We start from the raw sequence: 14,383 nt of genomic DNA, 5'->3' as shown, positions 1-14,383 counted from the left end.
CAACAATCCGTCCACATTTAAGTAGCTACGAGATTCCTTGAATTTCTGCCAGCATCCTTCTTCCTGTTCAGACCCAGAACCGTTCCCGACTCGCCCCCGAGCCCGAGTCCCGGGCCAGCGCGCCTCTGCGGGCTCTTCGGATCTCTCCGAGTAGATAACCGGGCAGCTCTCCACAGCAGGCACAAAACATTGCTCTCGATGCTGCGGTGTTGGGTTCTGAGAATCCCACCCGCTTCCCAGTTGCATCGTGCCCAGGATGTGGGAGCGATGGCTGAGGGGAGGTGAGGCACACCCGTGGGTATCTCAGTGCAGACAGATGTGTTCCACCCCGTGTCCGGCCCCGGGAACGCCCCGCGGGCGCTCATTCGGCTGCCGCCGGCCGAGCGTGCCTGGCGCTGGGGCAGCGGCCGCCTCTCCCTTCCCTCCCCCGCTCGCCAAGGCGCCTCCTGCCCGGCCACAGCCCCGGCCCGGCCCTGCGCACAGCGGCGGAATCACCGGGCAGCGCGCACGGAGAGCCATGGCGCGGTCCCGCGGCGATGTCCGCTTCTTCCTCCTCCTCCTCCTCCTCTGCAGCTCCGCGGCAGCCGGGTACGTGGGGCTGGGGCGGGCGGGGGCACCTCACCTTCCTTCCCTCCCGCCGGCACGGGGGCTGCCGGGGCAGCGCTGCCCGGGGCTCCGCCTGGCAGCCGGTCCCGGAGCGGGCAGAGCAGAGCAGCGCTGCCCGGGGCTCCGCTTGGCAGCCGGTCCCGGAGCGGGCAGAGCAGCGCTGCTCGGGGCTCCGCTTGGCAGCCGGTCCCGGAGCGGGCAGAGCAGAGCAGTGCTGCCCGGGGCTCCGCCTGGCAGCCGGTCCCGGAGCGGGCAGAGCAGAGCAGTGCTGCCCGGGGCTCCGCCTGGCAGCCGGTCCCGGAGCGGGCAGAGCAGCGCTGCCCGCGCACCGCCCTGCGCACCCGCAGCAGCCGCAGGGTGAGCATCACCTCCAGCCTCCGCAGCGGAGAGCAACGGAAGAGCTTGGCAACATGGGTCCTATGTCTATGTGGTCGCGGTTACTGTTTTTTTCGAGAGTGTTTCACTCTCTGTCCTTTCTCCCTCCGCCCGTTTGGACTTTCCAGACCTACGTTCCTTGTGGCAGCTCCCTGGAACATCAGGCCTGGAGCAAACTTGACGATTGGGGTAGCTCTGATGCCGGACAGCCCAGCACAAGTCACCGTAAAGGGAGAAGTGATCAGAGATAACGAGACCGTCTTGAGCAGGGAAGTGGTTTTTGAGAAAGGTAAGAAAAAGAATGGACTTGGTTTGGAAGTATTTCAGTTTGCCTTCTCACAGAAACATTTTGCTCCTCCCAAAATAACACAGCTTCTATGTGGTACTAAAATAGGAAATTTAGGAGTTGCTATGGGAAAATAGTCTTGTACACTGCTGGCTCTGTTTGGAGTTGGGCAACTGAGCTGGATATGAATGATTGCATGGGTGTGCAAACTGTCTGTAAACTCTGAAAATAATCAAATAGTAGCAAAGCGTGATGGATGTGGGATTTCTGAGGAAGCAGAAGTACTCTGGTCCATGTAGTGGGGCCACTGTAGGAGTGGAGGAAGAGTTACTTACTGGTAGCTTGTTAAGGTGCAAGTGGAAGCATGTGGAAGAACGGATGGGGTGGGACAAACAAGGTAATTCAGCAACAGGAGCTGCTTCTTCATGCCCTAAGAAAGTAAAGACCTCAGGACCATAGGAAAGTGAAGGTGACTGTCAGACACTTGGAAGTTCTGTGCGTTTGAAGAAACAAGAATTTTTAAGGATCAGGAACTGAATTGTGGAGAGGTTGGGGATTGAAGATGAGTAACTATGAGAAGAGACTGATTTAATCTATGCCACCAGGCAGGTGTGGTGGGTGTGGTGGGAGTTCTGAAGAGCTGAGATACCCTGGCCAATGTTCCTTTTCGGAAAGGTCACCTGGCAACAGAAGCATGGAGATGTCCTACTTGAGATTTGTTCTCATGAGAAAGAAAAAATTTTATATGGATTGTCCAGCTTTCACACTGCTCTTACTATGAGGCAATATAAATGACATCTAAACTCTAGCTTTTTATTTGTTGAAAGTAAAAAGTCTGAGGGCAGCGTGAGATACTGAAATATCTACCCTGCTATAATACTCTTTCTCTACTGCTTGTGTAATTTTTCTGTTAGTGTTTTACAGTAAATTATGACTGAATTGGAAGCATCACACCTTCATTTCAAAGCCTTCACAGCCTGTAGTGAAGATTGAGGCTTTGAGTGTGATGGAGTGCATTTGAGCAGATAAAAAAATTTTGATATAGAACCGAAACAAACCTAAACCAACCAGCTTTTGTTGTTTTCTTCTGAAAGCCAAAGTTAAAGAAAAAAAAAATCTTCTCCTTTTCTTCCTCTAACTCTATACTGGCTTTTATTTCCTGCTTCTCTTCTGCTTTAACATAGAGTTCAGTGAGCCTTGCATGAGTTTCAACCTGTTTTTGTCCTTCTCAATATTAAAAGCCAGACAAGCAACTGGTAATTCCAAGCTTGTGAAAACATGTGGCTGTCCCTTATCTTCTGAGCACACAGAATAGTGCTTGACTGGGAGATGCTGAAGTCAGAGTGAAGGATGGATTATCAGGAACAGGTATGGCACTATATCAAACTGGATACAGTCAGGAAAAAGGAAAAGTGCTGTAGTGAGTTACTAACTGCTAATATTTTCCTGTCTTTTAAATATTTCTTTAAATTTTCTATGCTTTTTAATGTGATAAGTGAAACAAAGAAGCAAAAAAAAAAAAGGTGCTGAGCATGCTGTGTATTTCCTCCTGCAAAATTCTTAACAATCAATTTTTTTATAGTGAGGTTATATAATGTGTTAGTAATTTGTTTTCTGTGAACAAATATGTAAGCAAAACTGTTAAGGGCCAGGAGTAAGGAACTGCCCTGTAAAAGAGGATGTAGTCTTGACATGTATCCAAAGGTGTTACAAGTGTGGATCAGCTCCAACTCAAAGAGAAGGCAAGTTGTCAGAGAGAAACAAATGCAGCTTGTCAGAATAAGAACACAAATCTTTAAAATTTTCATTGAATAACACAACAATCTGAAGATAAAATATGAATGGTATTGTTATTGCTGAGCTTGGTCTGTGACTAAAGGAGGACCGGAGGTTTTACCGAACCAGCTGTTGCAGTTGAAGGAAAAAACCCAAGCAGATCTCCAGGCATGCAAAATCTTCTTTACATTACATAATTTCTGCATATATTAGTGCCCAGAAAATGTTGATTTATCTGTCACTGAATACCTGCCTTGGTTAGACTGCACATTCAGTGGCACTGTTGCCTAAGCTGGCTCAATTAGGCTCTGTACTTTTCCTTGCATGGTGACAGCAAAAGCAGGAGATTAACTGCTCTGAGAAACTGATCTGACTGAAAAATAGTTTTTATTTTGTTTGAATGTTTTTTTGGTTCAATGTGCAAACGCTTATACTGATGGAGCTGAGTTGGAAATTGAATGCTGGAGACACAGGACAGGCTGAGGAACCAGTTTTTATTAGGAATGTTTATCTGACAGGCCAAGTTCATTCAAGTACCTCAGTGTAAAAGGTATTAAATACCTGTCTGTTAAATGCTTCTGCAATTGTCTCAAATTAATGATTCAGCAGCAAATTCTCTAGCAGCAGCTCAATATGATACATAGAGTGATCTAAATTTCTGAGTTAGCTCCTTGAGATGACTGTATTGTATTAGAGGCATGGGTTCTTTTCGTTTCTATAATATAATTCTTGCTTTATATAAGAAATAGCGTGTTTACCCTCTGATGGTTGATAAAGCATTTACTATTCTAATGTTACTGGAAGTGGAATTTTGATGTCTGGGTGATTCTTGGGCAATTGTCTGTTAGAGAAACACTTGAGCAGTGGAGGTTGGTTCCCATCATTATTGTGCTTTTTATATAACTAAGGGAAAATAAATATTAATAAGTGGCTAGTGGGTATTTGGAGTGAAAGAGAAAGTGTGCATGCACATGAATTTAAAGATATTTTGAGCTTGGCACAATATTCTAGAATCTAAATGTACTATATAGGAGGGGAGATTGTTTAGGACCAGTATTTTGGTGCAGAAAATTAGTTAATTACATTTAATAGAGTGAAAAAAACCCTAAATGTTTGCAAGGGGGAGGTTGCTGCTACAGGTAAACTTTGTGTGAGCAAGCACAACCCAAAAAAATAGAATGCATCACCAGGAGAGAATAGGTTTCCATTGCCTAGAGCAGATGCCAGGAAAGCACAAAGCACTAACTAAAGGTGTTTTTGTGCACTGTACCAAGCCTTGACACATTTCTGTGGAGATGCAGTATCAGAAAAATCCTCACCCTGATTGAAAATGGCTGCAGAAGGTAACAATGGCTTGTGTGCAATTGGAGCTGTTGGGTTTTCTGCATCAACAATAGCAAAAAAGAAATTAGGGGAATAACAGATGGACAAGTTAAATTCCCTGCATGAATAACTTGATTTTCAGTGATTGCAGTGAAGGGTGACTCTTGCCATGCATATTTATCCAGTCATTGGTAACAAAGATGTTTTCTTACCAGGTTTGCTACCCAGATGTTGCTGTGTGTGTTAGTGTATGAGAAACCTTATACCTTAATTGTGAGAGGTTCTGAAAAGCATTTTCTCTGTTGGTGCTAGATTGATTTTGAAAGAATAAGTACCATAAAAATTGGGAAAAAAAAGTGGTTTTCAGAAAAGCTTCAATGTGCAATGAGGTGTCATCATTTGCCCAACAGCATGAATGTTTTGATTCTAAAGAATAAGATTCATTAGTTAAAGCTTTTGCTATATAAGTTACAATGTAATGTATTTAAGGCATGGTGAGTGAGAATTATGTGAACTTACTGACGAATTTAGTTTACAGTAACATGCATAGTTTATAAATTGTATGTGTTAATTAATTTATACTGCTTTTCTGTATTTCCAGAGAGGAGTACACTTGCTTGCTAACAGAGGTTACTGAGCTAGAGCGTGGTAAATACTCAGCTAGGATTTATGAAGCATGATGGTTTGTGAGAATGTTTGTCAAGCTCAGACATGTAGTGATCCTCCATCGAGACAATGGAAAATCTCCCTTTACCAGAAGGCATGTTTTACATACTTAATAATATGATTCTCACCATGTCAGTGTGAGAAACAGTGAGAAACACTAGGAATAGTAAACTGTAAAGTAACATCTAAATGGGAATGAACGACCTAAAATCTTCAGTCCCTGTTATTAACCTTGAGCTGTCTCGGTACCTTATGACAGGATAAAATGACTGAGTTATTGGTGACTATGCTGTCTGTGCTGAAAATCTGTGGGGTGAAAGGTTTCACTGGTAGTTTAGTGGAACATCTCCTTTTACCTAATTTTTTGTCAATGCCCAAAAAGCCAAACAGTGAGAAAGCAGGAGTTGCAGAAGTGATTTTGCATCCATAACCTCTGCATCCAAAAAATATTAAATAGTCAGCGCATGCACATAACCTGTGCAAAATCAGAATGAAGGAAATATTTTTGGGAAGGAGGTGTTGGGGCTGGACCCAGAGACAACTGAGCTGGTAGAGAAGAAGGCATTCACTTATGGGCTTTCATATTGCTGGAGTATACATCGAAGAAAAAAAGCCCCAAACCTAAGAACCTAAAAGAAAAGAGTAAAACCCAATGGTTTTGTTGAATCCATCCTGCTAACAGACCCATTAAGTTGTTTGCAGAAAAATGCAACTAGCAATCCCATCTAGTACTTGAGCTTTATTTTATTGTTTGGATGCTGTTTGAGATTTGAGGGAAAGAGTAATTCTGTGACTCAGGGCTTATGTGTTTGTACATGAGGTTTTTCTGGTCACCATGTTCTTGGTTGATATCCAGCCAAGAAGGGTGTGGCAGATTGAGCACTACAGGCTGTTTCACACTACCTTCAGAAGGTGGGATAAAACAGAAATGCGGACAGTGGGGCAACTCATACAGAAAAGGGAATATTACATGTCCCAGTGTGCAGTTCCACTGTGAACTGGAGGGCCTTTGCAGCTTTTAGGAAAGGGCTGAGAGAGAAGAACAAACTATAGCTGTGAATTAGAGAAAAAAGTGATGACAAAACAGGAATTGGTAGGTAACATGCTGTCAGAAATAAAAAGGGAAGAAAAGGGTGAAAATTCCTGAGGGATTCATACTAAAAGTATAAGTACGCATTAACAGAGCAGAGAGGTAAGAAATGAAGTAACTAAATACTGGCCAAAAAACAACAGAAAGAAGGAAAACTGCATGTAGAAACTGTAAATGAGATCATGTTACAAAAGAACTTAGAGAGGTAGCATGGGTAATGAAGGACAAAACTGGTAAAGCCAAACCATCAGTAGGAAAGAATGTGAAGGATAGTAAGGCAGGGGTTTTAAATGCCATATTGGTAGCAAGAAAGCTAGCAAAGGATGTGGCTTGCTACTCTGATGATTAATAATGCTGAAAGGCAGTAAGTGTTCAGTCTTCACTGAGAAGATCAACTAACTGTCATGGAACTGCCTTAATTCTTAAGGTTACAGAAGGGGTGGAACAGTTTAAAGAGTACTTTGGTCAAGGAGGTGTTTAGGCTTGATAAAATTGTCTGTGGAATATTTAGGGAATTGACTGAAATAATTTAAAATCTGCTAGTGAAGTTTTGACAGTGTGAGTGAACAGAGTGGTTCTGGAAGATTGAAAACCTGCAAAGAAAATGTGTTGCACTATGGGTTGGCAAGGGTTATAGGTGGACAAGAAACAGGGTTTTGTTTTTACTTGTTTTACTTTATTTTGATTTTACTGAGGCCTTTCATAGTCTGGCATGGCACTCTGACAAGCCAGCTGGGGAAGCAGGGACATGAAATTCTTATTTAATGTGTTTGTGGCTGGATGAAAAATAGTGTTCATCAAGTAAGTCTAAGTGGTTCACTCTCAAACTGGGAATGGGTTGCCCTGAAAATGTATTGTTCAGTATGATTGACATGGATGAAAAAGGAAGAATGTTTATTAGATTAGTGAAGGGATGGTAAGGACACTGGGAAAAAGGATTAGATTTTGAACACATTTTGGCAATACTAGAAATGATTAGGGGAAAAACTGGAATGTGACTCACTAGAATGCTGGAACTAATGCACAGTTCTGCTTTAGTTGATGAATAAAAGAACGTGTGCTTATTGGGTGGGGATCAAGGTGATGCAGTCCTGCAGAAAAAGAGGTGTGTGTTTGGGGGGCGGGTAATGGTTTAAAGGTAACAGAAGGTGAAGGTTTGTAAGTAATACTGTGGTGCTCCCAAAAGCAGGTAAACATTGTACCCAGAGGTATACACAGAAGTGTTTTTGTAAGCTATGAGAAAGTATTCTAGTAATCTTCACGACCTAATTAGGCATCCTGGGGAATGCTGTGCTTGATTTTTGGCACTCATCATGGAGCCTGTGAACCAACTGGAGAAATGCCAGGGAGAGCAGAGAGAAGGATCTGAGATCTCTCAGGAGACAAGTTCAAACCTGACAGAAGAAGATGGGCCTTCACATAAGATGAAAATAAATTGTGGAACTCCATGTCCCAGTTGTGGTGGATGGAAAACATGGTTGCACAAATTTACACGACAAAAGTCCATGAAGGGTTGGCCCAGTATAAAGACACACAGATTGCATAGGCTGGGAAGAGTACCTGAGGAGGGCTCGCTGTGTACCTGTTCGCTTTTACGCTTTTCAGATGTCTGCCCTTGACCATTGCTGCAGATGGGGTCTTAGGCAAAACAGACTTTGGCTTGACCCTGGGAGTCTCTTCTACATTCTGGAAAGCATCTGAGGAGAGAGAGGAGGAACTGGTGTGAAGTATCAGAAGTGCTATACACCTGCTGTGTACTATTAAGTATATGAGAAGTAGCTTTAAAGAGAAAAGGGTGGGAGCTAACAGTAGGTGGGTCTAAGGTGAAATCCTTAGGGGTGTCTAGTTAGGAGATCCAAGCTGAAGCATTGAGTTATAGAAATGCCTATGGATGCAGGAAGCAGTTGGGAAATAAATGAATTTCCATTCATAGAGGGGTGACTTCTCTTTTCATGAGATCCAGCTGCTTATTTTGTATGGTTAGGGATTTATATTGCCTTTATTTACTGATGAAGGAAGTCTCTGGTACTATTTTTATATATTCAAATAATTTTATTGCCTCAGAAAAGTTATGTGGCTTTATCATCACAAACTTTGAATGTGTTCCAGAAAATGGAAGAAAACCAACATGAGAATAAACCTCCTTTCATTCCATCTAAGCAGAAATTTCAGTAGATTCTGAATGCGTTATTTGCAGTGAATGAGTTTGAGAGGTGACTTGACTTTGAAATCTTGCTCTAGTTACAGGAATTGATGTGATGAGAGTGATGTTAATGCTGCCAAATGTCTGGCATGTACAGACTTAGCTGTATTTTGTCCTAGTGTGATTTTCCTGTGTTTTAAGTTGTACTAAAAACTGCAGCTGCTTTAAATTACCTTGGTAGTGGCTTTGTCTGTGTTTATTTAATGGACATCAGAACGAATAGCTATGGTGGCCAAGAGTGCCTTGAAAGCAGAATGTGGAGAGTGTGTGAGTTTGTGTGTTTGTACATAGTCACTGAGGGGATGAAGGGCATTTCACATTTAGTTGTGTAAAAGGCTTCAGTCTGAGATTATTCTGAATTGTCTGTATAGTTTCAGGCTGTATCTGACATGAAGAAAATTTCCTGTATAGTATTAAAAAATTGCTTTCCTAAAGCTGTAAATTTGTAATTCGTGGCAGTATTGTTGTTATGGTATGTAGGCAATGGCAATGTCGTGCACATGACAAGTACTCCATGGATGGCTCTAAGGTTTGTCTTGGGAAAAAGTTGAAAAGAGGCTGTACTTGAGTTTAAGCAAGATAGTGCCCTTTAATCCTTTAATCAGACCTTCTGGATAGCTCTCAGAAGGTCTCTGATTAAAAAGATTATTTAGTTTTGGAAATATGAAACTGTTCTGTTTTCCTACCCAGTGTGCAGTGTCTTAGATAAACCAGAGAGTGTTTTCTAAGTATGGTGCTCTTGCAACTGGCTGGTCTCTGACTACTCAGCTGAAAGTGGTAATAATAGTATAATTCATGGAGTTGGTTGGTTGCCTTTAGAAGGTTGAGTGAAGAATTAAATGTCTGACTTAGCCTTTAAGACTAAAAAGGGCCAGTCAGCAGGAAGCATTCTACTTGCTTGGGGGAGGGATCATGGGTATGGCAGGGATAGGAAGAGGTGCCCAGCCATCAGCAGTACCTGTTGGTCTGAGAGGGTGGGAGGTGGTGGTTTTCCTCAAGGATAGACCTGACAATGCTGGTGAGGGAAGAATGGCTGAATCAGTAGAAGGGACAAGCAGGGGGGGACCATGAGTCCTTTGCCATGTAAGGTAGAAAGACACAGTGAATGCTGTGGTCAGGGGACAGAGAGGAGGAAGGACAGTGCCTCTTCTGTTCATGCCTTCTGGTAAACCTGTGTCTGTTCAGTCCTGGCCAAGAGTGTTTCTGGATGTGTTATGTTTGGGTTTCTCCTACTCTTCTGATCATGGAGATTAGGGAAAAACTTTCGTATTTAGGTGGAGAAGAGTTTTTTTCCTGGTTGTCAGAAAAATATCCCTACACTTCCCATTGCAGACTGAAGCTAGAACTTGCAACTGCAGAGTTTGGTAAAACATAGCTTTAATCACAAAAACACCTGTACATTCTGCCCTTTCTTCTGTCCTCCAGGGCTGTGGTGCCCCTGTCTCTTGACCAGACCCTTAGATGATAAACTTTGGTCCTGTTTAGATTATTATTCCTCCTGTCCCCTTACATCTTTCTCCATAGGCAGCACTGCTACCTTGCTTTTCTCTCCCCCTTTATAATTTCTGAGTGCTTTTAGCCTCCAGGTTTTCAAAAACAACTGAAAAGCGTAAGGGATGGAGGAAATAGGGAGGAGGGTAGGAAGTGGCTGTGGAGGGAAATGTATGTATTGCTGGCAGACAGGGTTTAGGAGGCTTTTTGCAGCAAGTTATACCCCTTTGCTGCAGTCCTGTTGGCCTCATTTGGCTTTGGATGTCAGCCCGTCCCCTGGCAATCCCTGTTGTGTGTTTGAGTGCTGCATTGTCCCTCCTTCTGTCGTCTGGGCCAAACTGAGCCATAACTTAATGGCAGTGGCTTAAGCTCTGTATTTTGGGCTATTTGTGTAAATAATCAGTGCTAATTTGGGTGATAGCTTTAGCATGACAGATAAGGAGTATAAAATATTTAAAGCTAACTGTGAACTCAACAGATATGCAGGTCTTCTTTGAGGATAAGTTATTTTTGTGTTTTTCACATCCTGGACAGCTTAGATCTTGGTATTACTGCTTTTTTTTTTTTTTTAAATAACAAAAATAGTATATATTTTGGACGGGAATAAAAATCTGGAAGGATCTTGAAGAACACTAGTTTTTATTTATATGATGTGAATTTTTGAAATTAATTCAGCAGTAAAAAATAACTCCGTTTTCCTCTGCAAAGGATATGTTTTTCTGTAAACGTTTCCTAAACATGGATATATGAACACAGCTGCCAGAGCAAAGATGTGGCATAGTTTCAGTAAATCAATCTGAAGTGATTCCAGTTATATTTTTCCTGTTCTCACACATTACTAAGAAGGTTTGAGGACATAGGTAGAAAAGTTTAAGTAGAAAATCTGTTTGTGGCAATACCTACCACATGAGCTAGAACATGTAGTCAGTGCTGACTTTATGTGAATGAGAGACTGAAGTGCCACTTTACTGATATATATTGGCATAAACTCTAGTTCACTGTGCCAAGCCACAGAGTCATTTTTCTAGAACCTCTGTCCTTTTTTAGGGGTGGAAGCTGAAACATTTATGACTAGTCTTAGTGGTGTCCTCTCAAGAAGGGGTAGCAGAAGTTTCTGGGTTTGGGTCAGGCCCATGCAGTGGGAAGAATTTAAGATGCCATTTTTTGTGTGGTTGTCCATAAGTCTAAGAAAACCATGCATGTGTTTACATAGAATTTTTTAATATTTGCTTTATTGATAATAATACTACTTGACTGACAAAAAATGGCAGGGTAGAAAAATAATTTAATATACTGCTGGCATATCATTCCCATGCTGTCTTTTATTCTTCTACTGGACAATCCTAGATGTCAAGGATTCTGAGGAATAGGGGACAGGACAGTGTGACATTTGTTTCCACTGTATTTTCATGTATTTTCTCAGTACAGTAGTTGTTGAATGAATACAGTACAAGCCTCAGCAATTCTGTGAAAGAAATGGTTTTGCAAATGACGAGGAGAGAGATTTTTTTCTTGCAGATTCATGTGACTTCTGTTGGGATTTTTGGTAGTTTGTTTTTTAACTTTCTTCGAGATTAGTCTGGAGCAGTCCACTGAATTTTTCATGTCTCCCCTTAAAACAAAGTCATGATTCCCAGCTGGAAGTATTCCCTAACTAATCTCTTGTGGTAACAGGGACCCGTGCTCTAGCCTGGTTGTTCCCTGCTATGTCCCACTCCAGCTGTGCTGGTGACTGCTGCTGCAGAGAGCAGATGGAGTGAGTCAGGAGGAAGCATTTTGTGGTTTGCAGTGCTTGGTGTAGGTGGCTTAGCTGTTCTGGGCTCCTTTCTAAACCTTCTTCTTCTCCAGGAGTTAGTTACCTGGACTTCATAACTGAAGGGATTCTTTGCAGGGATGTGTTGAAGAAAACAGAAGACTGTTGCCGTTTCTGGGGACAGTAGATTGATCAGGCAGACTTGACTGGAAATGTTAGATGCTACATATGGGTAAAAGTCAGCTGCACGATAGGAGGGCTTGCAGCAGAGCAGTGATATGTGTTAGCTGTTAATTCCTTATAAACCTGAAGTTGCTGTATGATTAAATATAACTTTAATTCATCAAGGGAACAGAAAAATTGGTGAATTTCCGCTATTCAGCATTGGCATAAAGGAAGCATTTTGCCTATAGCTCTTGCTTGAGCATGTCCAAAGTCATCCCTAGGCAGAGTTGAGCAGAGCTCCAGGGAATTGACTGCAGCTTCATAGTCTCTGAGAACATGGGAAAATCTTGCTTGACAGGGGAATCCACTGCAATGCTCGGGCTGCTCAGTTCCTAGCAGAATAATTACATAGTGACATAAATTGGAAGATTACCTCATGCCCTGAAGCCTCTTTTATGATCCTCACTGGCTGGGAATTACACAGTGCTCTGGGCTTTATCACAGCAGCCAGGGAGGCTGTGGCTCCCTAGCACTGCCTCAGAAGTCAAATCCTTTCTGAGTTGCACAAATGCAACTGTGATACCAATCTCCCTTCTCCCCAAGTCTTTCCCCATCTACATTACATTTTTACCTAGCTCAGACCTGATGTTAGATCTCCCAGGCTTGGGAACAGAAAAGAAACCCTGCCAGAAGATTTCTGGTCTTTTGCATGCCACTTGTTCTCAAAACAGGTGGAGGCAAGCAGGCACTGCCCTGGTGAAAAAGCTTTGAAGTGCCTGCCCTGTTAAGGTTGCTTTGCAATCTGGTAGATGCCGCACAGGACTTTGTGCAGTGGTTCCCTTCGTCACTCTGCCCTTGTGGTGTGTGGGTACCTGTGTGCACTGGTGGGGTAAAGATGGAGAGGGGAGCCCCGTGGGGTGGCTATGGTACAAATACCAGATTTGTGCTTGGTGTTTCCCTGTGTACTGAAGTCACTCCTGTAGCTATTGCTTTAATTAGCTGTGTGGATTAGATTAAAACTAGCATAGGAGAATTTAACCATGTGCATATCTGTTCAGACACGTGGTAAATGGTTTATATTCCTTGTCAATAACCAATTATCAGTGACAAAGGTTATTTTTTTCTGTGTCTGGTATTATTCGTTGTGGTTGTACAGACCCCAGCTTTAGCACAACCTTATTTCACAGAGGGGAAGAAACAAGAGAAGAGTTAGGGTTTTGGTGTATAACAGAGAAATTTCAGGAGGTAATTTTGTACCATCTCTGTTACTAGTTACCATGCGTCTTGCTCCCTTTACAGTGAAATATAATCCCCTAAGAAAAATTCCTCCTACTTAACAGTAACTCTCTCTGTCCTTGGTTAGGAAGACATAAGTTTCCTTTAGCTAAAATTATGTCTCTTAGTGCAATTGTTTGAGCATGGGGTTGTTTGGGTAGATGTTGGGAATAAATAGATCAGTGCATCCAGAGGTGTTTACATCGCCTGTGGATCAGGTGCTCTGCAGGACTTGTAATGCCTCTCCTGTGTGCCAAGCAGTCTTGGCCAAGGGTGGGGGGTTCCCTGCTACGGTGAATTGGGAAAGTTTGTCCTCTCCACTGGCTACTGAGAAAAGTATTTTGCCAGGCACTCCTGTCTGGAAAACCTCAAAGGCCAGTGGAGTTACTCAGAGTTAATGACTGCATGAGATGCTCCTCAAGTGGAGAGAGGGATGATACGAAAAAAAAAAGTAGGTTTAACAGTAATGTAGGTTTAACAGCAAGATAAACACATTGTGGAAAAGAACTGTAGGCCCGGTACTGCCCGTGCCTGTTAAGGTTTTGAGTACCAGAATGAAGTACTGGAGTGTGCTGCCCACAGACTTCATTTCTGGGATGTGAGTCATTTGGTTTAACTCGGTTTTTAATTTGAATAGATGGTACATACTGGATAGCATTTTTCCTTTAGTGCTCTGGCAGCAGTTAGTACAACCTGTATTCAGCTCATTGAGATTCCTGCTGTTTGCCATTGTCAAAGGAAAGCATTCATTGACTCCTAAAACTAACATTTATTGAAGTTCAGAGGTTGAGTGATTGGTTTATCTTGGAATGCCTTTAGGTCCAGGATCAAGAAGGACATAAATAAATAGACTTTTTTTTCTTAATCTGTGAAACAGTTCCGTAAAAGATAGGTATCAACCCACAGGTTGACAGGACACAAAAAGATCTAACTGAATTGAATCAGCAAAGCAAACAGGAGTCAGCAGTGTGCCTTAGCAGCCAAAAGGGGGAACCACACACTTGAGGGGTGCATCAAGCACAGCATCACCAGCAGATCATGAGAGGTGATTTTCCCACTGCATTCAGCTTCGGTGCTGCCCCACCTTGAATACTCTGTGCACTTCTGGGTCCTTCTAGAGGAGGGCAACAAAACTGGTGACAGGGCTCAAAGGCATGTCCTGTGAGGAGCAGCTAAAGGCTTTTGGTTTCTGTAGTTCGGCTGAGGGGCACTCCCATTGCTATCTGCAGCTTTCTGAGGAGGGGAGGTGGATACAAAGGTGTGATCTCTTCTGCCTGGTATCCAGTGGTAGGAGGTGTGGGAATGCTTTTGAGTTGCAGCAGGGGAGCTTGAGACTGGGCATTGGGAAGCATTTCTTTACTGAGAGATTGGTTC

The 14,383-nt window shown here is 42.9% G+C and overlaps 1 protein-coding gene across 1 annotated transcript in view; it reads left to right on the top strand.

Annotated features, from left to right (window-relative positions):
* Positions 1–473: 473 nt before the first annotated feature.
* The window catches only part of CD109 (CD109 molecule), a 74,405-nt gene continuing 60,495 nt past the window's right edge, over positions 474–14,383 (top strand). Inside the window, exons 1-2 of the mRNA XM_033056422.1 lie at positions 474–588; positions 1,110–1,270. Coding sequence (XP_032912313.1) covers positions 518–588; positions 1,110–1,270 — 232 coding nt within the window. The 5' untranslated portion in view covers positions 474–517. The remainder of the gene's footprint in view (positions 589–1,109; positions 1,271–14,383) is intronic.

The sequence above is a fragment of the Catharus ustulatus genome, chromosome 3 (genome assembly GCF_009819885.2).
Source record: "Catharus ustulatus isolate bCatUst1 chromosome 3, bCatUst1.pri.v2, whole genome shotgun sequence".
In the NCBI taxonomy this organism is placed as follows: Eukaryota; Metazoa; Chordata; class Aves; order Passeriformes; family Turdidae; genus Catharus; species Catharus ustulatus.
This window is presented reverse-complemented; position numbering and strand designations above follow the sequence as displayed.